General features: G+C 40.7%; 1 protein-coding gene across 1 annotated transcript in view; it reads right to left on the bottom strand.

Annotated features, from left to right (window-relative positions):
- Window positions 1-24,743, bottom strand: part of CA10 (carbonic anhydrase 10) — a 150,788-nt gene extending 126,045 nt beyond the window's left edge. The window contains exon 1 of the mRNA XM_071764063.1: window positions 24,605-24,743. Within this exon, the coding sequence (XP_071620164.1) occupies window positions 24,605-24,665 (61 nt within the window). The 5' untranslated portion in view covers window positions 24,666-24,743. The remainder of the gene's footprint in view (window positions 1-24,604) is intronic.
- Window positions 24,744-26,506: the final 1,763 nt, after the last annotated feature.

Here is a 26,506-nt window from a genome sequence, read left to right as displayed (position 1 = left end):
GTTCAGCAGAGAAAAGGATTTTGTGCAGATATTTTCCTCATCCCCTCCAGTCAAATATATTTGTGAATATTTTCACTAAAGCATTTCAAATCTTAAAAGGTAGGAAAAGAGCTCAAGGCAAGAGATAGCCAATTTAAAGGCCACAGAATAGAGCTGGCAGGAAGGACTCCAGAACATCATTTCTTCCTCTGCTCTTCATCTTGCAGGTGACTGCACTTTCATTTATCTGTCTGTAAAAACTGGCTTGTAATGCCAGTTATGATCCCATTGTTTGAGAAAGGAACTAGCACAATTTAGTAAAAAGCAAGATTGAGATCACATGAAACTGTGCTCATTAGGTGCTTATAGGCTGGGATGCACTCAGCTTTAGAAATACATTTAGTTTATAACTTCTTTGCTTTCTGACCTCTGAATGCTATTAAAACAGTTGAAGTGTAAACTTCTGTTCAAGCAGGAATCATTCTCAATACAGTTTATGAAGAAAATGAGATGAACATCCTAGGTAACCACAGACTGTATCATGCAGTTAAAGTATAAATTAATGTTTTTGTGTGGTGGGTCCCAATCTGTAATAACTATCTTTCCATAAAGCATATATGCCCAATCATGAAACTGTTATTTCAGTTCTAACATAAATGAACAAAAGCACAGGTTGTATCTAAAGCTTTTTATCATAAAAAGTTTAAATACCTTTGACTCTCTCTTCCCTGAGCACCTAAGTACACCAAAGCAAATGGATTGCACTGCAGGGTGAATTCCTTTATGTCACTTCACCCAATTTAACATCAAACTCTGCAGACTGTTTCTAACTCAATTTGTAGAACATTAAGCAGCCCCATAAAGCTGCTGTCCTGCCCTTTTAATGGGACTAATACATGTGTTCAGGAGTCAGCCTACCTACATAATGTAAAAGATGAAATGTTTGCCCTATTCCAAGTGTTTTTGTCTGAAATGGATGAAATACTAAGGCAGTGTTACACGTAGTGTGATTTGCTTAGATTTTCAAAATAATTTTTTTTTTTTTTGTAATTTCTTCAGCAATATTTTACTTCTGAAACAACTGAAAGACAGGGAACTTCTATATAGCTCTCAGTGCTGTCTGGAGAAAGCTGAGCAGCTTTGTTTGATAGGAAGAATGCTAAGGGTCTACCTACAAATTACTATCAACTAGGGATGCTTCCTCAAACCCCATACATATCCACAGCATTCCCAATACTTTTGAATGAGGTACAGCTCTTTTCCTTTTCTGGCACAAGAGTCAAAATTGCATCCAAACTGAACTACTGAAAAACTCAAAGCACTTAATGCAAGAGAAAAATACATAGCTTTATTGCAACAATTAGAACATAATTCTGATTGCAAGCAGTGTGGGAAATTGAAAGGGTAATGTCCAAGACTCAACACCTTTCATCTCAGTCACAGATGGCATATTTAGGATTTCATGGCTCCTAAACCACATTAATATCATTTGTCTGTCTGAGTGTTTTCCAGAGTTGCTGACAGGAGTGTCAGCACACACAACAGCCTGCTCTGAGTTAGTTCCTTTCCAGTGAGTTGCTGTACTCAGGTCCAGGTAGAAAGTCTGAAGAGCTCTATAAGATGATGCAGTAAGAAGAAACAAGATATCTTGTGATTTACCTTCAGAATAGCTCTGAACATCACACTGCATGCCCTTCACTCCCATTAATTTCAGTGTGGTTGGGAGACAGCAACTTCAAAGAAATGGCCTCAATATCCTTGAGCCTTTAAAGTTCAATACATTATTAATGCTAAATTAATAGGACTTCCTCTAAAAGGAAACCACTAAGTTCCTTCCTAAGAAGCCCATATGATATTGGTGTCTCCTCAGGTTTCTGACCCTGGTTGCTCTCTGTATTCTCTAAACAGAAAGTTACCAATCAGTAATAGTACAAACAGCCAGGGACTGTCCTCTTTGCTGCAACAGCAGAACTCTTCCCAAACCTTTGGCTCCAGGAAAGAGAAATTATTTCTTCAACAGTCCTTCCCAGAGAGAGCTGTGCCAAGAAATTAAGTATTCATCACTGCCAGACAAACTCAAGGGGGAAAAATAAAGGTCTTCCAATTAACCTCAAGACTTATGGCATCAGTTTGAGGTGCTTGGACTCTACAAAATACACAGCAGCCTCAAATCCTACAGAATTCTACAGAACACTAAAACTCGTGGTGCAGAACATGAGATGGTAACATTCTAAAGAACTACATCATAGGCAGAGAATTCATAATGCAATTGCAACACTGTCATGAGCATTTTCCACAATATTAACAAAGGGATATACCTGGAAAAGAGGGAAGGAGGCTGCTGGCAATTTTCCTTAAAAAGTCAGCAGAACTATGAATGGCAATCTGTAGGTCTTGTACATGCACTGCTCTTAACTTCAGTCAGCCCAAAGAGATGCACTTTCCTGAGAGAGGAGGAGTATTTTTCTCCTGGCTATCATGGCTACATATAAACACAAGGAATCACAACATACAGCACAAAGTCATTCAAAAGCTAATGGCAAAGGGAAGGCAAAATAATTATACTGATTTTGATTCAGAGAGCTGGGTTTCTGGTCATCCTGGGGTTGACTGTCAGGGCACAAATCCAGATCATCTTACAGCTCACTGGACTACCTAAATCCTCAGCACTTAAACATTATGTCCTGGTGCTTGCTGATATTACAAAGTAATGTTTTTCTGGCCATATAATAACAGCTTTGCTAGCAACAAGAAGAAATCTAATGTCAGAGGATAAGCCAAGATAGAGATCCATCTCAGGCAGTGGCATCATGACTAAAAAATTGAGCCCATCATAATACAGCTTTATTACAACTGCTCTACAACCTTGCCACTGCAGTTTGTCAGTCTCTTAGCAATAGCTGGTTCTTGATAATTAGGGATTTCTTAAAAGGATGGGAGGAAAAAAACCCAACTTTGTATCTAATGTTTTCAATTGTCAAGTGACAGCCTTTCTTCTGATATGTAGCAGTATTTTCAGTGGTGTGAACAAGGTTGTGATGTATTTTTCAACATAAAGTGTTGCTTCTGACTGAAGAAGGACTCATCTCGCTCAAAATAATGTTGCTACATCATGCAGATTTTCAAAAGAGCCCAGCTTAAGAGTATTCCCATTATTTTACACTGCAAGTATAGAAGAATCTTGAATAGCAATGAACTCATTAAATGCCCTTTAAAGGGAAACCCTGTCAGAAAGGGGTAGGATCATCAGGTGGGTGTGCTACTATACAGTGAAGTGCTAAGGTGAAAGGTTATCCAAGCCTGGAAAAACTGAAGACAATAAGATTTTTTTTTTCTTTTTTCTAAAACCAGAATTGGGAAATGTGGAAAGGCTGAACTGAGGCACAGCAACAGGGAAGTGTGCCAGTCAGCTCTGCTGCCAGGAGAAGACAAGAGAGATTAGAAAAAATGTGTCTTATTCATATCTGTTGTCAGCCATGTTGTATTATATCAACATTCCCATTTATTAGTTACTACTTAGATATTATGATAATGACAGCCATATAAATATATGAATTAAGAGATTTTACTGGTTTATTTTGCACTATTTCCAAAAGACATCCCCAAAAATTTTACTGATTTGGAAGCATTGTTTACTTATCCCACTTGCCAGGAGAAGATGGGGAAGAATTATTTTTTATTTTATTTTTTTTACTTTGTCATGCTTCCGATCTTGACAAGAGACAAATCACTCTCCATACCTTCCCCCCCCCCCTTTTGCTTCCCTGCCAAATATCCCTCAGAGATTACTTCCATCATCCATCTGTCCATAGATGTGTTTATCCACTGATCCTGGAAGAAGTCAGACCCTTCCCCCTCTCTGGACAGAGTCCTGTGACAGCAGTGTTATTCTGGCACTCTGCTGCTATTCTGTTATTCCTGTTCTAACCAATACTCTTCTTGACTGGAAATGACACAGCTCTCCCTACCTTGTAGAGAGCAGTTTATCCTTCTGAACTCTGCTAAATTTTTTGGCTTCTTGGTCCTTACAAAGTTGTTCCCTGTTCATCCTTCTCAGACATTTCTTCAGCCCAAAGCATCTTTCCTCTCTCTCTTTTAGTTTTGAAGTTAGGATGGAAGATATTTCACACTGGCTGAGATGCCTCTACCTGCTTTGTTTTGCTGATCTAGAATTTTAATCACTTTGTAAATTATTGATGCAGAAATCCCAGGTAGAAAATACCCCATCTTCACTTGGGAATCTGTTGTTCATAGCTTTCTCTTTCTGTCTCTGACTTTGGACACAGATAAAAGAAAAATTAAAAAACCATTCAAGGTAAGTTTTAAAATATATATTTAGTTCAAGGGAACTATATGGAGAAATATGCCACTGCAAAGATTTCATCAGGGATTTCCCAGCTTTCCTTTTCATCTGTGCAGCCCTGTTTCTTCCAACTCAAAATCCACAGAAGTTTCAGACAGTCTTTTATTCTTTCTTGTAGCAAGAGGAAAGAACAATTTTTTTACTTTTTTTTTTAGTGAGGGCAAACCAACTCAGGACTAGAAATTGAAGTTTTATATTTTAAAGATATATGTTTCCCTTGTTATCAGCCTGCCATATCTAAGGCAGAGATGCCTGCTAGTTTCCAGTGTCCTTGGAAAACCAGACAGCAATGCAACTGTTACCCAGGTTTCTTCCATGTTTTATTTATGCTTACAGCTATTTTTAAAGACTTCTAAAGGTTGACTTCTCTTCTAACCCTTTAGATCATCAAGTTCCATCTTTGGCCAAGGCTTTTATAATTTAATTTATCTAAGTACTCGACTGTTGTCCATCTAATGATATGTATAGATATTAAAATTTAAAAATACAACCACAGTGCAGTAGTATGAAGTAATATACTCCAAAAGCAGTATGTCCAAGAGCACCATTACATCAGCTTTAAAATATCAGAAATAGAGCGAAAGACCCTTGAATTCAGGTAATTTCAGAGAAACTTTGTTTCTCTTAGTTACAATTCTTGTATTCAATTTTGATCAGTGAACCCTTCAAAGAATGATTCAGTGTAACTGGCAAATTCGCTGCTGTGCAACTGCCTGGAGAACACACAACATATCCTGGAGACACAGACACCTCAGACCTGACTGTCCTAAAATAAATGTCTGCTGAGTCTTGCACATATGTGGAGCTCTGCAGACTGGAGCAGAGAACAGTGGGATACACAGACCTGTAGATGTATCCCATAAACACAGCACCTCACAAAAATCATGTCCTCGTCTTGTTCTGGTCTCCTCCCCTAAATTTCAGTCTTTGCCACTTAAGCCTTAGATTTTTGGATGCAGAAAGGGTTGTAGGTACCCATGACAAAAGCATTGCCAACCAGACTGACCACTTCCAAACATCTGCAGTCCTGAAAGAAAAGCATTAACTACATCCTGCTGACAACTGAGCTCTCATTTCCTTTCTTATGCTCTGCCTGAAACCACATATGGCAAATATACCCAAATATATCCAAGCAGACACAGACATACATATCCTCTGCTCTGTCTCTCAGCAGCTCATACAAGCACAGAGTACCAAGGCACCTTGGTTCTGTGGCTGCAGGATCAGAGCTGGTTTGTGTCTGTGTGGTGAGGATCACAAGACTGGGGGGTGAGAAGGCATGGAGAGCTCAGTGACTCTGATGGGAGATGTCAGACTCTGTAGGAAGCCAGTTACTTCCAGTCCTTTGATCTTCCCACTGGAACACACTGAATTTTATGCATAAAATCTCAGTTAAGACTATAAAATTAAAGCCTACTTGAAATAGACTCCCAATTATTAGGCAAATTAGTCTAGAGATTAGCAGGTTAAAAAAAATAAAATTCAATATTGAAATTAATATAAAGCAAATAAACTTTTGCTTGTGTCCAAAAATATTTTTACCTTTGAGTTTTATATTATTCTCACAGACTATAAAATTGTCACTGTAGTAGCAAGAGAAATGACTGAATTCTGCACATTTTGGTTCTCCTCTTTGTATAAATGCCTGGCTAGCTGCTTCTGAAACTCTACACCAGGGAAACCCAGGGACAGCTGATGAATAATGCACAGAAATCAAAGTACAGATCACAAATCTCTGTACCTGGCTGGGTACCTGTGCAGTTAGGCAATGAACAATACCACTGACTCCATAAACTTGATTTTGAGCCCTGTTAGACAGATGCTTAGGGTCAAAATTGGATGACAAAACAGGATGCATGGAAAGGATTTTACACCAGGGCCCTTTATCCAGCTTTCAACTTCATACCAGACCAGGTTGATTGCAACAGGCATGTTATAATGCCAGATTTTTACTCATTTCAGTAGCAGAAGATGCTGACTTGGTCAGACTGATCCCCACCTTTGCAGAGAAGCCTGGAGTTGGTCAAGCCACATAATTAACAGGAATCATGTGTTTTCTTAAAGCCTTTTGGTACTGAGTATGAGGCATTTGTTAGGTTTTTGCCCAACACAACTTAATGCAGCAATACATTGGTAAGACTGCTCTTATTTATTTTTTTGTATTTTGCAGCACCAAAAATTTGTAGAGGTCATATACAAGAAACAGTACAAAAGGCAGAATATTAACTCTATCCAACAACTTGAGAGATCTCATTATTTAGTTTGAGAACAGTTTCACCATGGCTGCGCTTGCTCCAAATTATTCTACTGACATTCAGACCTTAGGCCAAATCCTTTCTGTACATCTCCATTTTGCAGTGTTGGACCATGTCCTCTTTTTCTCCTTCTGCCTCCCCCATCCCACATCACCTCATTCTGGCACAATCTCCTCCACATCAATGTCTGCTTCTCATCCCACCCAGCACCCTGAGCAGCTGTCTTCACCCACCCAGCCACCCAGTCCCACTTACAGCAGGTACCAAAATCCAGCCCAAAGCACTTTGTTTGGTGAAGGTATGGGCTTTGTAACTTATTTCAAGCTCATCAAAGAAATCTGTTTCTCTCAGATGCTGATTCCATTTTTATCATTTTTAGATGCCAATATATGCACATTTGTGATGTACACATCTGTGTAAAAATGAGCATAATCTGGACAACCATAATAATTGGGAATGTTACTTTATATGAAAGAACAACAGCAGAGCAGATCAAACAACCTGGGAAAAACCCAGTCTATGAGACATGAGTACTTCCTTTAAAAATGGGTTACTGAAGAGCTTCTGGCAGTAAGAGAGGGGATTTGCCTGGGGAAGTAACCATCATTAAAATAAACTTGAGGGAAGTGGAAGGCACTGCTCTCAGCAAGGACAGAACCAGGGCCACAAGTATTGTTCTGAGCCCCTATTTTTTACCAAAGGTTCTAAAAGAAAGCAATCCCAAAGGGGGAAGGCTCTGAAGCAGTGGTCAAACTCTAAGCTCCTAACACCCATGATTCTTCTTGTTCTGCATCCTTCATGACCTCCTCTTTTCTCTAGTAAAGAATTTTTAGAGCTGCTCCACTCTCCATTATCCCAAACCCTGGATACAGGAGCAAACATGTTTGGGAACTGTTGCCCTGCAGCAATAATCAGCAGCAAAAGTGTCAGAAAAAAGAATACAAACACAGACTGCAAAGAGAGATCCTTCATCTTAAAACTTTTCAACCGTTACAGGTGGAGGTTTAGGAATCTCCAGAGCCAGAGGTTCCACTGTATTAATGTGGGAATAACTGATATTAATAACAATCATATCAATAATAACAGTTACAAAAATAACAATAAATATCTTCTCACACTTCCTCTAGGTTCCCTTAGTACCTGCAGAGCACAATAAACCCCACAGTTCTTTTTTCCAGGAAAAGACAGACTACAGCTACTGCAAGTCAGATGGATATTTAGCAAGATCAGTGGAGTTGTGCTTACTTACTGTGCACAAATCTTTAGGTTGGAGTAGCATCCCAAAGCTCTAATTAGGAGGAGAGCTACATAGTGTCAGTGCTAGATGAATACCTGGAGCCAGGCATGTCCTACACCAGCCAGCCCAGGCTGCCTTCATATGCTTCTAATTGGGCTCTCCCTGAAATGGATCCTGAATCTGCAGCAGCTGCAGAATGGAGCTGTTTATTTACTCTGCTGGACTGGAACATGAGAATTACTTTACTCTCTCCCTTGTGAAATGCAGGTCTTGCCAATATACCAAAGGATGGAATTCAAAGTCTAAGGATAGGGTATAAAATATACCCTCATCCTCCAGGCTTTAAGTATTTGACAGGCTCATCAATTTCTGTCTATCATAAAAAATTTGATCTCGGCCCTGTAGGCTCAATAAACTGCCTATAGGAAGTTTCTATCTCCATCCAGCTTTCTGAGGTGACATTTTCACCTTCCTCTCCTTCTGGGGAGGAGAATAGGGGAAAAGCAGAAAAAATAAGAGATAGTACACATTCATCTTCCTCTTTTTTTTATCCTGCATCAGAAAGAAAAAGATGTTTTCCTGATGGCTACAGGTAGTTAATCTTTTCTCAAGTCAACCCTTTCTGACCCAGGCTTTGCTTATGTTTTTTTCATTGTGAGATTTCCATGATACTGTAGACAGCTTGGATAAGAAGTGTCTTCAACAAGGCAGTAATGTTAAGCATCTAAAGATGTGAGCTCCATAGTGTCACTTCCATCAGAACTTATCAACTCCATGAGAGTGATCAAGCTTATTATAAATATCTTTTAAAAATGTTTTGAGACTGATCAAAGAACAAAAGCTGAGTCCAAGGCTGGACAATTAATACATCAATTGATATATTTGGTCTCTTTTCCCAGGCAACTCTCAGCAAGACAAGAGGGCACAAGAGGTCTCAAGTTGTGCCAGGGGAGGTTTAGGTTGGACATTAGAAAGAATTTCTTTACTGAGAGGGTGATCAGACACTGGAATGGGCTGCCCAGGGAAGGGGTGGATTCTCCATCCCTGGAGATATTTCAAAAGAGCCTGGATGTGGCACTCAGTGCCATGGGCTGGGAACCACGGGGGGGGTGGATCAAGGGTTGGAATTGATGAGCTCTGAGGTCCCTTCCAACCCAGCCAATTCTAGGATTCTATGATTCTATGTATAAATCCACCCTGTAAATGACAAGCAGAGCATTCTCTTGGGGGCAGTGTGACTTAGCACTGAGTGCTGCCCTTCCTCAGGAACAGTTGTGTTTGGTAAGGCACAAGGGAAAGGAGGCCACAAAACACATTTATTTCAGCATCATCAGAGTTTAACCTGGGAAGGCTTTCACTGGAAAGCTTGCAGCTCTGCCAGCTCTTTGGTACGTAGTGGATTTTATTCCACAGCTGAAGAACTTCTAAATAACAAAGCCATGGAAAGGAAAAGCAGATTGAATTTTTGGCAGGAAGTCAATGTGCAAATAGTAATGAAATAATCTCAGTAAGCAGCCAGACTGATCAAAGGTCAGCAGCTATGTAGTGGAGAACTTTAGAGGGTTTAGGTTATTAATAATTTTGTCTTCAAGGCTTCTGACAGTTTCTGTCCTGCAAGTTAAGGTCTTATAAACAAACAAGCAAACAATATTTGATGACTGAGCAGTAAAGCTCTCTAAATCTCTGTCTGTGTGATCCTTCAGACAAGATTTTCTTGTTCCTATGGAAGCTACCAACCTGGTTCCTCTCTATTTAGGACCAGAACTGAAGGCAACTAGGAAACTGGACTCTTCAGTGCCTTTTCTCTCTTGTTTCTGGCATAGTGCACTGGGAAACACCCAATCTCACTGCTACACTGATACAAATATAGTATTGGTGGCATGTTGATAATTAGCACAATGATATATTTCTATGCTTCTATTAATTGTACATAAAAGAGCATTTTGTCCCACTCTTGACTGTATTACTTTTCATTTTCTGAAGCCGGGAACTTAAAAAAAAAAATCTCTGATTTTCTTGATGTTACCATAGATGGCCTCTTCATTTTGTAAATCTCATTGGTTATAACATTTGCTTCTTGGAAATCACCACAAAAAATGTTCATGAGAGGTAGGCAATTTTCTTGCCTGTGCTCAGAAATTGAACTGAATAAATTTAAACTGGGGTTACTGTGTTAATTTTAGCCTCTTCCAAATAAACTATCTAAATTAATGCAAACCAGGTTACTGCCATGTTATGAGTATCTATAGAGCTTTTTTACCCCTTTGCAGAAATTGGTTAATGTAAAATAAATTTTTATATAGGCATTTCTGTTAGAAATTTAAATATCCCTAGCCAAGAGAAAATCATAAACACAATAAAAAATATTAGGAGAGATTACTGAATTTCTACTCCTTGCTGCTGTGTTCATTAACACCAGGTCAAACATGGAAGGGCTGAAATATTTCTTTCTGTAAAAATCATAGAGGGAGATCTCATTTCTACTTAATGTACTACACACCTTTTACCTTCCTTATCCCTAACACAGGTCTGCAATGAAAAAAATGTGAATTAAATCCCAACCTTCCGTGAACCACAGAATCAACAACAACTTAACCTCTCTGATCCAACAATTTAGTAAAGAAAAGCTTTAGAGAAACCAGATGGAAACACTCAATTTCTGGTGATACCGATGTGCTTGAAATTGCTGGTCAGATCCCATCAGTTCTAAATCAGTCTGATAGAGAAGCCAAAATAAGGATGCTTATCTGCTAGCTGGATTTCTGCATCTCTCACCACCAATTTGAAACATACAGACAGTGAATTCCACCCTGGCACAATGCTCTTTCCACTTGCACATCAAAGTGCTGCCTCTTCAGACAAAGATACAGTCAAGTTGAGAAAGCCTAAAAGTAACATCTAAAGTTCTCATCTGTTTAAAGAGTGTCATCACTGCAGGCATTACAAAAAGAGATAAGCATTAAAAAAAAAAAAAAAAGTGATCTCAAGGAAAAGCAAAGGTACCTCAGATGACATATGTAAATTAAATATGGGAAAATATGGGTAAAAATGGGGTATATATGGGTAAAATGGGAAATTAAGTGTTGCAGATGTATAGGTTTAAAAGGGAAGAGCTGCTGACTACCATAGCACAAATACAGCAAGTCTGAAAGAAATACAGACATTTTACCCAATCTGTGAGAAAGTGGCCCATACCTAGACTTGTGTATTTTAGAAATATTTCACGAATGTAATTGTATCTCTACTGCTACTCAAAACACACTGAGTGAAAACTGCTCCTGGGTAGCACAGTAAGTTCCAAACTTGTAAGTGCTTCCTGCAGTAACCTGGTTTGTTTCCCAACATCTTTGCAGTACTTGGAGAGGTGTAGATGGAGATTTAATGAGCAGTGCATACCATCTGTTAATATTGCATTTAAGAGCAACTGAGAAAAAAGCATCAATACCATGAGTGTAAGAGATGGCAGAAACTTAAAATAAAATGGACCACCAGTTCTGTGTATGTTCTCTGTGTATGATTGCTGTAAAAAAAAATCCCTCAAAATAAGCAAATTATATCTTTTGCAGCTGTTGAAATATTTAAGTCAGTCTTAAAACTGGGTTAGATGCAATAAACATTTAGGTTATCAGAGCTAGTGGGCATGTCACTTCTCTCCAAAAGCCAAACTCACCAAAATGACACATCCCAGGACCTGATCTCACACTCTGGGCTGGCTCCTCTCTCTGACAAATTAGATCAGATATTTTGAGTTACACTGATTTATGTAAATACACAATCTGGCTGCTTATTAGTTTATATTGGAGCCAAGTGGGTAAAAACTGCTATTGTTCTAATAGAGTAGTATTTCTCACTCCATGGGTTTATAAATAACTACCCTGGATGCTAGACAGTGGACAGCCAAGCCCCTTCTCCCTAAAGTATCTGACCAGAGAAAGCTAACTCTGACAGCACAATCCATTTGCTGCTGCAAGCTTGGGTAGAATCATAGAATCATAGAATAGGCTGGGTTGGAAGGGACCTCAGAGATCATCGAGTCCAACCCTTGAACCACTACCGCCACAGTCACCAGACCATGGCACTGAGTGCCACATCGAGTCGCTTTTTAAATGTCTCCAGGGACGAAGAGTCCACCACCTCCCCAGGCAGCCCGTTCCAATGTCTGATCACCCTTTCCGTGAAAAAATTCTTTCTAATATCCAATCTGAACTTCCCCCGGCACAATTTAAGACCACGCCCTCTTGTCTTACTGAGAGTTGCCAAAAGAAACCTGAGCAAGCCTGGGTGGGGTATCAGCCAGGCACAAAACTTCTTTTAACACCTGGGACAGGCAGGAGGGACACAGCCCCCTCCTCTCAGGACCTGCTGGCCACCAGGTAGGGAGCAAAGGAGCACGATCCAGGCACAATTCCAGGCTCAGAAATGGTCTGAGCCTGCCCAGCTCAGATCACAGGGTTTGTGGAGCTCCTTCACTCTAGAAGCAGCAAACAGCTGTAGCAAGCTGGATTTCTGGCCAGGCTGCTTTAGGACTTTCATTTCCCAACAATTGCCTGGCTCCAGGTGAGAAACACAGCCTGACCTTCCCTGGGTGGCACCCAGCCTCACCTGTGCCCAGTAATTCAACCTAACCCTGTGAAGCCATTCAGCAGGCAGCCACAAATGCATTACAGGGATACAGAGAATTACCTCCTACCTCTCCACTCAACTAATGCTTGGTTTGTTTGCAGTGTGAACCAGATGAGGTGGGAAGGACAGCTCAGTAAGTTGCTGGCTGAAGATCAGGGTGCTGCTTTCCACCCTTCTGTAGGCATTGAATGTAGACCCAGGTCTCAGTCCCTTGAAAAATGAAGTTGGAGCTTCAAAGCTGCAAACATTCATTCCCTTATGTTGTGAATTTAATTAGTGCCTAGTTCTCACAAATTAGTCCTCTCTAGAACATGACTTAAGGACTGGCCTCATGTTCTGCTGGTGTCAGGTATTTCTATCCTAAATAGGAAAGGGGTCACTTTTTCCTCTCAATTTCCAAATACTTCTTCTCATTGATCTACTCACCTCATGAGTGGGACTGCTGTTTTCCTGCCTTCCTGTAGGATAAGGACCCTATTTCTCAATAGCTGGCAGAACAATAATAATGACCAGGTTTTTCACCTAGTCATATATATTTCTGTCATACATTAATATCTTCTTTCTCAAAAGAGTTTTGAGAAATTGCCAAAATGAATATAAATTCTTTGGGTTTACTTCCACAATCCCCGTTTTATTTGAACACAATATTAAATCCAGAGAGAAAGAAATAACTGGAGGTCCATCCATAGTTTGCATGAGGAGTTATCTTTGGCCTACTTTATCCTACATAGCTTTCTGACAAGGACAGATGTAAAAGCTCTTTGCAGTCCTTAATCAAGACATATTATTACTGAGATAACCAGAAGGCAAAAGAATAAGCCAAGTCACCAGGGTTCAGAAACAGAGATGGCTGCATGAAATAAAGGGTTTACTTTAATCACTAGAATTCCCTGACAGAGTTGTAAGTCAATTATAAAGATATGCTACCTTGCTGTATGTTGGTATAAATGGGTAGTATACATCTGTAGTAACTTAATATTAATAAAATTGTATGACATGCTGACCCTTTAAATCAATAATGCAGTATTTAAAATTATTTTTAATGGGTTATGTATTTAGAAAAATTAAAAACACATCTTACTTCCCTCTCCCAAGCAGATTACTGCAAGTGCAGTAAAAATGCTGAAATATACTTTCCTGTGACTTTTCTGCATCTTCTGCAGTGAACAACAAAGCAAAATATGTCTGCTGGTTTTCAGCATATAATGATAGGAATCAAAACAACATTCAGAGCAAGACATAATTAGATGATAATTTAAGCATACTGCCTATGAAAGAGGTGGTCACATTGCATTTTAAACAAGCACCAAAACTCAGATGTTTACAGCTAGACTGTTATTATTTATTCACTCAAAACCATTTTTTTCTGCATGTCTGTAGATATTGCACACACCCACACCACTGTGGCAAGTACCAGGTACTGGACTCACTTTATCGAAGGAAATAATTAAAAAAATAACATATAATAGAATTTTTTCATTAAATAACCCCATAACTCTATCAGCCACCATTCTGATTTCTTCCACATGCTATTCTCTCCCCACTAACTCCTGTCTCTCCCATACTGCATTGATGGAGACCTGTTGAAACTCTTCATGCATGTTGTTCTCAGATCCCTGCTGAAACCCAAACCATTACACTGATGTATCCAGTCTCCTTGTGTCTCAGGAAATGGATGAACTGCTTCCTCATTTTTTTCCTTTTTTTAAAAAACATTTTTTAGTACATTGTTTTTCACCTGAGGAAAACTTCTTAAGCTGCACAGAAATTAAGTACTGAAATTAAGTATAGTAATTATGTCTAACTGTGCTAGATCTCTGAGAATAGCCCTGAATCCTGACGGTCCAAAAACTGCACTAATTTAGAAAACATAGTTTTCCAAAAGCTTGAACAGCCATTTCACTTTTGGCCACATCTTCAAATGTCCTTATAACCCACTTGAGGGGACAATCACCTGTATTTACAGCAGGCAGCCCAGAGAGACATTGTGGCTATTTTGACAGACAGGGACAGTGGCCACCATTTGTAATAATGAAGGAAAACCAAGATTTGATTTCTATTGCTCTTGAGCATCTACTAATGCCAGCTCATAACTAAACACCATAGAGCTTTCTCCATCCACATGCATTTAAAATGATACACACTTTTTCTGTGCTATAGAGCTGTGTAAATTAAAAAACCTACAAAATTCCCTTCCATTCAAGAGCAGCCGAGATCACTGTCTCAAAGAGCAATAAATAATAGAATACTGCTAACACCAAACATCAAGAAAGATATTTAAAACCATTACAAATCCATATCTCTCAGTAACTTAACAATCTATAGGTTCAGTCAATTTAAAAGATCTAGGAACAGGGGTTTAGTGGATTAGTAACAACAGACCATTAATCTCTGCAGCCTCAATTTTAATCCAGCAATGACCAAAGTGATTGAAAATCGTTCTGACCACATGACTGGAAAAGCTCCTCAGCACGGGTCTCTCACATACCTGGATCCCAGCAGCAGAGGTCACAGTCTGCTTCTAACAGGACTGGTTACCAAGGCACCTTGACTAAACACTTAACTAATGCCATCATTTTTTGGCAGAGCAATTCCACTGCACCTCTGTGAGCTAAAATCTGATTTGAAGATTTTGGTTTATGCTTCATTTCAGCCTATGTAAAAAAAACTTGCTTTTTTTCCCCTCGCAAAATATCCAAAACAAACTTGTGTAAAGCAAATACTTTTTTTGTTTGTTTTGTTTCTACATAAGATTTTAAATAATCATGTAGGAATTGATGACCCTCCTTCCCAGAAAAAGTCAGGAGATTATTTTTGTACAGTTTATATAAGCTCAGTGAAAGTTATATCCAAAACACTTAGGAGTTTTAGAATTACTACAATAGTATTACATCATATACTCTGTTTTTATACATGAGAATATTTTACTCAAAAGATTTTAAATTCTGAAGTATTCAGTGGCTAGAATCAGTTCATAGGTGCCCAGTAATAATATGGTGATATTATGTGACCAAGACACACTTCATCATTTGGTGCTCCACAACAGCTATCAAGATATCAGTAAATCAGTGAAAGGGTGGCCTTTCAGAAAGGATTATTTTATTTATTCATTATTCTTATTTGTTGTGGTCTGAAATATGAGTCATGGGTTCTTTTTAAGGAAGGACCTTTCTGGTTTTGTTTATCATAGTCAGGGGGAAATAATGTTTGCTATTGTGAGTAAACATTCAGGACATTCATAAAGTCATAAATAAATTATAATCCAGATTACACTTTCTCTTCCTATGTTAGTCATGCTAGAAAAATCCATATCTTTACCACACAAAATCCAGATATGATTTTACCTGCATAAAAAATTATTTTCTACACAACAGTATAATTTAATTAGAAATTATGAAAATTTCTGCTCATTTTAGCTGGCTTTTAAAAAGAACGTTGTATTATTAATTTATTATACCACTGCTACTACTTGTTCTAGCAAAGCACTTCAGCACATCCTTAATCTTAGCTCTTTTGTACAACTACATATTAAAACTCAGATACAACAGAAGACTTAAACATGCCTTTTAAGTTTTCCATTAGGCTAAATCTGTGTAGTAATGTATCACAATAAAAACTAAAGAGGGTGACTAAGTTTTTAGCTTGCAAGTATGAAAACATACTTATGCTACCTAATAAAAATAAATCATATTATTTATTACTCTGTTTTGCATCCTGTTCCACAGTGAGCTAAATATCTGTGACTCTAGAGCAAAGGCACAATTACAGACTGGCAAAGATGAATTGCTAACAACTTGGAGAGAGTGCCAGGGGGGCTGCTGAGGATAAAAATTATGCATCTTCAGATAACTTGAAATCCCACTTGCAATTACTAACTGCCACGAAGTGCCCTCAGGATCATCCAGGAAAAGGAGGGGAGACTGTGGATTCTTTGTAGATTACTTTGCTTTCTAGCAGGCACAAAACCATACTGTAACAATAAGATACCACTTATAAATATGAATGTGAACACAAAGAACTGTAAAGTCGAATGGTGAAGCCAGGGAAGTAGACTGGAAAGTAAAAAGAGGGAGTTACAGACATCATGGGTGAAATGCTCTGGGGTGAGGATTTCACCACACAGCATATCCAACAACCTCACCAGAGTGTAAGAGAACCTGTTGGTCTGCTGAGAGCAAATTTCTAAGAGAAAACGTAGGGCCAAGACCTTTGGTGCTCTTAACTTTCTGTTGTCACCTACATCTGTGCCAAGTGGATGAGGAACATGAGGCAGGCAAAGTGCTGCACTTTGAGAAACCTATTTGTTACTCATGGGCACAAAAAGAAGAGGCCAAAGGAAGGAATGCTAATAATTTAAGCAGAATTTATGTAAAATTTAAATAACGCACTTAGGAAGGAATGTGTGGGGGATTGAATTTTACCTTAATTTTCAAGCTAACTCTTGACAATCCATTTAAGTTAAACTCCTATTGATATAATTCTTCAATATACCGTAAGTACACCTCATGGAAACCTCACTGCTATTTCTATGAAGAGAAAAAAATACCATGTAATACACAGGCAGAGAGAGGAGGGATCCAGCCTCCTGGCCTGGTTCCATCACCCTTCACTCCCAGGGAAGACCCCCAGGCTTCAACACTGAGGGTAGAACTGCAACCAGTCAAGAGGCAAGGGAGCAGAAATGACCACAAACTCACTGCTCAGCTTGGCTTCAAGTTCTAGAGCTTTATACCTGATCCTTTTCTTGGGGCCAGACTGTCAGGTTTCCTCATCCACCGCATATGCTGAGTGTGCCATGACGCAGCGGTTGCCTCTCCTGCCAAAAACAGGAAGGCAGGGCTGGCATGGAACTCACAAAAAGAGATGTTTTTAGGAGAGGTTTGCAAGATACAGCAGTGCCACAAGGGAAGTCACAGCTCAGAGCAACCTCTGGGAGAGCCACGCAGGTCAGACACCCTCCTGCCATCACCCCACACCTCTGTAGCGGGGACACAAATCCTCGGCGAGGAGGCACGGGCAGCGCCGGGAGGTGAGGAGCAGAGGGGCTCAAGGCTGAGGGCAGGAGGAGGGTTGAGGGCAGAGGTGGCTCCGAGCTGCTGAATCACCACACATGGCTTCTCACAGTTGTCTCCACAGCCTGCCCCTAGACTGTGCAGGTAACAGAGCTGGCATGGAGGAAGGAGATGGAGCCCAGGACTGGGGGACAAGGCTGCAGAGCCCATGGGCTCCTCTCCGGGCCTGGCACTGCCGTCCCTCCTGACCCTGGCAACATGGAGACCTCATGCTCCGTTGTTACAACAAGGTGATTCATGTAATACCCTGAGCAGAAGCAAGTTGTAAGAGTAATTCTAGTGCTGCAAGGCAGAAATGAAAATGAAAATGGGCTGTAATTACTTAAATTGCTGCAGGGTGACCTTTCACATGATATTTTACCTCAGTTTCTCCCTTTGTGAAAGTGTGGCCGACACCACACGCTCCCTGCAATCTTCCAAGCTCTTCCACTGATATTCATCTTTTCATTTTTTTTTTCTTCTTTCTGACAGAAATAGAGCACAGCTCTTCTCATTCACAACTTTCATTCCTAGAAAAATCTAGACAGCAGAAGCTTGCTCCTGAAGTAAGTTTCTTTTCTTTGCCACAGTAACAAATGCAAATTAATGCTATTTGTAGTGGCCCAACTCTGTCATCTTGCCAAGCAAAATTTATCTGTGGCAGTAGCAATCCTTCCTGACCCGTTCCTTCAGTTACCCTATGGCCACCATACCAACAGTGCAGTTGTCAGGCAGAATTTGGAATGAAGTGGTCATTCCAACATCATTTTTCAAATGCTTCAGTTTTTCCATAGACCCACATACCAGAATACTCTATTACTCATCTTTTTCTTTTAGTATTATTAAGACAAATTCTTCAGGAGTCCTGCCCTGATGGTTGTTTTACTTGTGGCAGAATGGAAAAACTCCATTCTGAGGACTATCCTTGAAGAAGAACAGGGCATTGTAGTAGTTACCAGTAGGAAAGAACTTGAAAAAAGCTCATAAAACTGACAAGATGATTTTTCAAAAAACACCTTTTTCCTCTAAATCCATCTACTCATATGCTACTTGCAAAAGCTAGAGATGTCAACATGTTTAGAGGGGAAAGAAAAGGATAACATTGCCTACCTTTCTCTTGCATGTGCTTACAAGCTACTTCAGACCAATTGGTGCACAAGTCTATCTCTTCCATACTTAAAATCCAGATGACAAAGATACAATATTCTGAGCTCAATCAAGTTAGAAACTAATGATAAAGGAAGAAAGAATGTCAAAATGAGCAGACAACATTAAGGATGTTGTCTGTCCTTTTATTTATTTTAGTGCTTTGTTAAAAAGTAAATTCTTACTAGTTATTTGTGAATTACAGCTGCTGTAGTAATTTTTCTGGCAATAGTATTACAAAAGATAGAACTGTGTTGTTCATAACTGTCATCTAGTTTTGTCTGCTGCTTGAGCTGGTAATGAGATAATGACAAAACAGTTTTATATAGTCTTCTATTAACAGCCCAGATGGGCCAATCATCCTCTCAGTCTTTGCTATGTTAAGTTTAGCCATAAACAATCAGAACAATGAAAACAGGAGCTCATCCTCATCTAAATTACAACCTTTAAACCAAGAAAGAAAGTGATACTTTGTCCAGTAGCAACAAATAAGCTAAACAGCCTTTTAGGATAAGCAGGGATTCCTTGCTCATTGGTATACAAGGAATATCATAATTCAAATGGAAAGCCATTTCAACCCTTGCTGAATTTAAAATCTAGCTGGTGTAGACTTAAAGCCTGAAACCTTTCCAAGATTATCAGGGGTGAAACTTCTCTATAATTGAGAAGTTGAATGAACTGAGAGTGAAGTTGAATGAATTGAGAGTGCCCACTTGAGCTGGGATTTTATTCCTGGTTTTAGTAACTTTTGCCTTTGAGGCTTGGTATCTAGTTCAGTTGTATTTACAGTGATGCAAGTCAGCAAGGCAAGAGGTGCCTTTGGAAACTGAGTATCTTCTTCACTGAGATTTCACTTCACAAAAGAATAGCAGCAACTACCAGTTTCTTTCCATCAGTTTAGTGGATGGGAAATAGCTCAGCATAATAAGTGCAAAACTATTCATAAATGTTCCCTTCTCCTACCTTTACATATACTAAAAATATGGGTGTTGTTTTCACACTTTAGCACTTATCTGGTCACGCTCTAGCTGTAAACTAACAACAAAAATAGAATGATGAAAAATACAGGACACACACACCAAAAAAAAAAAAAAAAAAAAAAAGAAAAAGAAAAGCAGACATTTATAGTAAACTACAAGCCTGTTTCCAGAGAATTTTAAAGCAGAAACATCTTCACACCTTTTGAAAAGGCAGCAACATCTCTGAAGTGAGAAAGCATTCAAGTGCTAAGGAACTGAGCGTCTTTGGATCCAACACATGGCCTCCATCCTGTGTTTGAATGTGAGCAGGAGGATTGAGTCCACGTGGATTTTCAGTAACAGCAACAAACTCCATGCACGCATGAAGGTTTGCCCACACACGTGAAGCTGTGGATATGGGATAAAGCAGAAAAAAATACTATAATGGATTGGATGCCAAAAGCTCTTAGTTACCAGATGCACCAGGCTGTGTGTTACACCTTCTTATATACCTAGTGACTACTTTCTTGCATATATATGTATATGTGATATATTGTTATATATATAGCTGTGCTATGAATAAAGCCTTTCCCTAGGATACTGCATTTCTTAACAAAAGTGCCTGGCAAAGCCCCTTCTGTGACACCATTTGAGAATGATTAACCTACTTTCCATTTTTTCATCAAAACATAACTATGAACCATTCACTGTTAGCTACCAGAGCCATGATATTCTTGTCTTCTACAAGACTACTTTATCTTGAATTACTTCAGTTATACAATGCTAAGGGAAGAAGAGCTGTCAGATCTTACAGACCATCATTCAACAGATAATTCAAGTTCTGTCATAATTTAAAGTTCCTATAGGACAACTCTGTGTTATTCCAGGTAATAAGTGCTCAGAGATTGCAGAAACAGCAAGACAGAAATTGAAGTGTAACTGTGCTCCAAATACACCCCCAACTCTCAATGCCAGGAGATGCCATGTCAGATGCTCAGTCCACAGTGGAATTCCTTGATGCACAGGATTTTTCAAATGCCATCTTCATTGTTCATGGTACATGATTTATGTACCCCTAGGTGCTGCCAAATGGGCCAAAGAAGTTATATCATGAAAGGGATCTGACTTGAGGATGACAATGAAGGATGAATATACTTCCAAATAATAAAAGACCTATAGGACTGGCATGAATTTCATCTGTATTATTTCCTGCAAGCCAAAACAATAAGAGGTAATATATCAACTCATAGAAAGCCACAAAGATGTTGAGCACGCAGCTTCTATAAACCATTTGTTGATAGATTAATAGAAAATGTACATAGAAGCCTTCTTAATCAATGCTCTTGACAGTAGCATTTCCTTATTTAAACGAAATATCTTGAAAGAGCTTAAAAACAGCATCCTGGGGTTTTTTTCCTTGAAATTGATTGTTTATATCTAGAATCATAAAAAAAAATTGCTCATGGTTTATACAAATCCCTATGCAAGCAAAGGTGTCAGCCATTATAGGATCAACAACAACCCACCTGAGAACCCTGATGCTAATCAATCTTTGGTGGTATTCTTACCCAGGAAAGCCATTTTGGACATCTTACCAACAATTAGGATCCTTTTTCTATATAAACAGAATAACCCCTGTGCCATGATTCTTTGTATCTTCAAAGCAACAACAAGCAGAGAGGTCTTATTTCAGCATGCTAGTGACAGGACATCTTCACTTCCACTGCCTTGTGTTCCTTCTGTGTTTGCAGTATCATTAAAAGGAACAAACCCACAAAAGTCATAATACAAACCATAACTGGTTTTCCTCAGAGACTGCAACTCAAAGGAAAAAATATGCATCATGACTTAGAAGGAATGAGAGGGCTTTCATTTCTTTCTAAAGGAGAGAAATTGTTTTCGTGATCCTTCAATCTCTTGTTATTTTACATCTGCACAAAGAAAGTAGATTCTCCTTTCAGACAAGCAATTTCAAAGAGCAAAAGCTTTATACCAAGCTTCTTCTATACCAAGAAAACAAAACCAAAAACATTAACAAAGTTCACAGATAAATTATTTCCCAAACACAGGGGCCAGTAACTAAAAGAAAAAAAATAATTCCTAAATCGTAGTTTAATTTCTTCCAGCCCCAGCAATCTATCATTCACACAGGTAACTGACTAATGAAAAAATACGTTTGGTATAAATTATATTGAAAACATAGATTCCTCTCTTTAATACATGAAATTACTTTCCGTATCCTAAATCTTACAAAAAAAATTAATCCATCAGAGAGACACCAAAAAGCCAATTCATTATCTATTTTAAATAAGAAACACAACATAACTGTGCTACATTCAACATAATTTACATTTAATCATCATGTAAATACATAGCAAATGACAATGTGACATAACATATAACCTGTGTTTATACATAATTTTATTAATAATGATAAGATAACTTAGCAGTCTATTAAATTCAGTGACTGACATCATCTCTCTGAACAGCAGCCCTTAATAGGCTCTAATCCAAATAAGCACTAGAATTAGTAGGAGGGCTGTCACACGTTTAAATAGACATTGAATCAAGCATTTGCTAATGTTCAGGAAAGATCCATGCAGTTGATCAGTCTTGTCTCTTCATTGCTGAAACAACTGACTTGATAAGCAAAAAAAAAAGGAGAAAGAACACACTGCCCCCCTCCTTTTTCCACATCCCTGTAATTTGCAGCAGTGTACTCAACTAGTGTTTTTCTTAAGATGTTGAATGAATGAGCAGTGTTGAAAATACAGCTGCTGGAATCCACTGTTGAGACAAACCTCACCAGGCTTCATTACACCTTCTCTTACACTGCTATCCAGACATCCCAGCTAGATAATATGCTACATAACAGTGTAAAAGGGATGACAGAGGAATGATATAAAGCATTAGTGCTGGTCAGATATCTACAGATCTTAATCCTTTTTACCAAGATGACAAATACTAAGGATTGCTGGAAGAAAAAAAAATCCCTAGGAAATAATAAAAAAAGCCTAAAGCATGCACACATCATCTATGTGGTCAAAATTCCTTGGAACCACATCTTTAAACATGCAGCAAAAGCCTTCTAACATTCACTTATTCACCTTATTATATCCCACCCACCCCCTGAAAAAAAAAAGGAAAAAAAAACCGAAGAAAAAAACAAACAGAAAACCTAAACAAACAAACAAAAGGAAAAAAAAAAAAAAAAAAAAAAAGAGAGAAAACAGAGATGGGTATCAGTCTGTTCTTAGCGCTAGAGGGAGATGGAAAGGAATGAGAGCCCCTGCAGGACTGATCCCACTGTCGATTTCAGAAGCCTGTTTTTCAATGTCTGAAGATAAGGAAAGGGGATGGGAAGGATTAGGAAACACTGGCACCTAAATGCGTGGCATAAGGACCTGCACAGAACGGGACAGCTTCTTTCTGTCTCAGGATATTACTGTCAGAACGGCCAAGAAAGCGATGAGCTTCATTTTTCCATTCTCGCTGTGATATTCTAAGAAGCACCCAATTTGAAGGGACCTGGACAGGTGGCATATCACGCTGAGCTAAATAGATAAGTGTGAGATTTAAATGACAAAAGGCAGCAGGTTTTGCTGCCCTAAAGAGTGAGACAGTGAGTTATGCTACTGGTACCAATGGACACAAAGTGGAAGGTCAGCCTGGGGTGCTACCAGTGTCACCCAGGTGCCTGGTGGCAGATGGTGCCAGTCTGTAGGGATTAAAGAAGGGCTGACGCACCCCATGGGCTGACAGCATAGCTGTCTTCTCAGGAATAAAGTTTTAGGGCAGGTGAAGGCAATACAAATGGACACAGATGCTGCCACCTCAAATGTCAGTGTGTCACCAGTCTGAGGTCTGTAAGGGTGGGTCAGTCAGGAGGTGCTGCAGAAAGCACAGAGGGGGCAGGCGCTGCCAGGCTGAGATGCTGCAGGGGCTGCTGCCTGGGGGCTGCGGCTGGGAGCTGGCCCAGGCCAATCTCTGCATGGTCCCAAGGGAGCTTTGGAGCTCCATCTTCCTAAGCACCTCCAGGCTGGAGGCTGTTCTGTCCACCAGGATGCCCTGCCTCCTCCTTCTCTTGCCTGTGTTGCTTGCGTACCCATTTCTGGACTTATGCAATGCCTTGAGGACAGAACCAACCTGCAGAGAAGTGGAACAGTGGGAGACACAGGCAGCCTGGATCCCTATGGGGCTCCCTGAAGTGTCCCAAACTAGTGTCCCACCCCCCCACTGCTGCCTCTTGCAACATAATTATTCCAGCATGACTGATACGACAAATTAACAAGGCAGTCAGGGCTTTTGCAGTACAAGGGAGTGTTTTCCCCAAGAATAAATTGTTCCAATCCTTTACGCTAGACACCCGGCCATGCCTATTCATTAATTGGACAAGCTCTGGTGACAACAGAAATTACCTGACTTCTGTATACTGGAGAGGAGAGAGATCTTTGCAGCATTAGAATTAGAAGCCTAAAGCTGGAATCCCAGACACCAAGGAGCTCTATGAATGGGGCTGTTTATTTTTATAATTAATTTTCAGGGTACAGCCACAGTAAAGCTCCTTCTAAAGGTGTAGTGAACGTTCTTCAGTGTCATTCCTCCTTTTGCAGACCCCGAGCAGTGGCACCAGAACATGACAACTCCACCAATGAGCCACGAACCTTTTAAGATCCACGGATCAGTTGAGTTTAAGAACTTCATGAGCTATTCGTGTTGGGATGGATTATCACAATCAGGTACATTAGGAACTATAAACCTCAGCACTGTGGTTATTTACTGCAACAAATCTATCATAGTTGTTACACAGCTATTAAGGGGAGAGAGGCTGATAGTTGATTTCTGTCACGATCCAGTCACAACTCGTTCATGTACCTTTATGTGATTGGGGTTTGTCACTACCTCTTGACCCTTAGTAAGGAGAAAGCTGGTAATCCTGTATGGTATTTGATATTTCCTCCCCCCTCCCTCTTTCTGTGCTAGCTGCCTACCTGAAATGCAGACGATGAAATTCGCTTGCAGAAGAAAAAGCACCTCCCAAACAATTTCCATCCTCCGATTCTCATACCAAGTGCATCCCTCGGCGAAAAAAAATAACAAAGATCAATATCGCAGTTTGAACGATCCCAGCAAATTTCCTTTTGGACTTGCAGACTGTATTCCCCAGATGTGCTGACAACACATGTCCGAGCTCTCTCCCTGCACGGCTCAAGCGAGATCCCTTCCCTTCCTTCAACCTCCAAAAAAGACCACGAAGCCAACTGCCAGCTCCAGGCTCTTCCTCCACGAGCGAGAAAAAAATCCACCAGATTTCCCAACAAGACATAGACAACAAACCCCAACTGATCCGGTCCGGAGAGTCTCTATTCCAGAGCGGCAAGGTGCAAGTTAACCCCAAACTCAGCGCATCTCAGCGGGGCAGTGCGAGCGTGCCGGGGGAGGCAGGCGGCGGAGGGAGGGGATTTCCTTTCCTGCTGCTACAAAATGAGCGGAAAGAGATTAATACCCGCTGCAACGCATGCACACCCCCACATTCCCACCCCACAGCCCTCCCTCCCCCCCCCGCTGCATCCTGCCGCACCTCCGCGGCGCGGAGCACGTAGCCGCCGGCTCTCCCCAGCCCTGACGGGGTTTCTGCAGTCCCCGGCGAGCCCAGGCGCTTCCCGGCAGGAGACTGCAGGGGTCACTCTTACCCCGCACACGGAGCTGCCCTTCCCCGGCCGGGATGTCCCCGCCGCTGCCACCACCACCATCCCCGGCCCCGCAACCCGAGCCGCTCCGGTACCGCAGCTCGGCGGCACTTCACCGCCAAAATGCCCTGGAGTGCGGGGCTGGGGCTGGGTTACATTGGCTCTCGTCCCCGTCTCTCCCCTCTTCCAAATGTGAATTGAAGAAGTCGGGAGTCTGCAAGCAGCGATGGTTGCGTGCATCACCGGTCGGCTTCGCTAAGAATGCCAATATTTTAAAACTTATTTAAACAAGAAAGAAAAGAAAAACAACCGCGAAGTTCTCACGGGTTTGGTGGTAGGATGGGCAGCAAGATGAGACTGCCAAGAGTTAGCGAAGTACTTGCTCTGCAATGCCGACCTAATTGCGTTCCCTAATCCACGATACTTCTGCATAGATTTCCCTCCCCTCATTCTCCCCCCTCCCTCCCAAAAAAGCAATGTCAGTTTTGGGGCAATCTCTTACTTACCCCCAAATCCTCCTGCCTTTTATTTTTTTCAGCTCATCGGATTTCCCACTCCTGCCTGCAGTCCCAAAAACAAATCGAGGTCAAGCTCCGAGCCGTTCTCTGCAGCCACCTACCACCACCTTAGCTGTAAGGAGGTACCATACCATAGCTCGTTGGATTTCCCCCCCCCTCCTCCCCTAATTCCGACTAGTTCGCCATTTCCCCCAGTAGCAGACTGGGCTGCGGGGTGCCGCGGGCCGGCGAGCGGCAACGCCGAGCACGGCGGGGGTTGGCGCGGCGGCGCGCACGGCCGCGGGCCGGCGGGAGGGCGAGGGCTCCGCCGCGGAGGCGGCGCTTGAGCGGGCGGCGGCGGGGCCGCACCGCGGCAGAGGGGTCTGCGGCTGGGACCGGGCCGGCATCAGCCTGGGGCGGGAGGGGAGAAGGCAGAAGGAAAAAAATAAACCCTCCCTCTCGCACGGCTGTCTTCTCAGGCACATTCCAGAAGCTGCAGTTCACTTTGTTTAAAATCTGGGTACAATTTTTTTTTTTTTTTCCTTTTTAAAAGAAGATAGTAAAAATAATAGTAAAAAAAAAAAAAAATAATAAAAAAAAATTAGGTGCACCTGGCGCGGGGAGAGTTTGGGTTTCCCTTTCTGCGGAATGGGAAATTGGGCGCAGAAAGGCAGCGCTGGCAGAGGCAAGGAGCTGAGGGCTGGGG

The sequence above is a fragment of the Heliangelus exortis genome, chromosome 20, assembly GCF_036169615.1.
Source record: "Heliangelus exortis chromosome 20, bHelExo1.hap1, whole genome shotgun sequence".
NCBI classification, from domain to species: domain Eukaryota; kingdom Metazoa; phylum Chordata; class Aves; order Apodiformes; family Trochilidae; genus Heliangelus; species Heliangelus exortis.
Note: the sequence above shows the minus strand (reverse complement) of the source record. Positions and strands in the feature narration are given on the sequence as shown.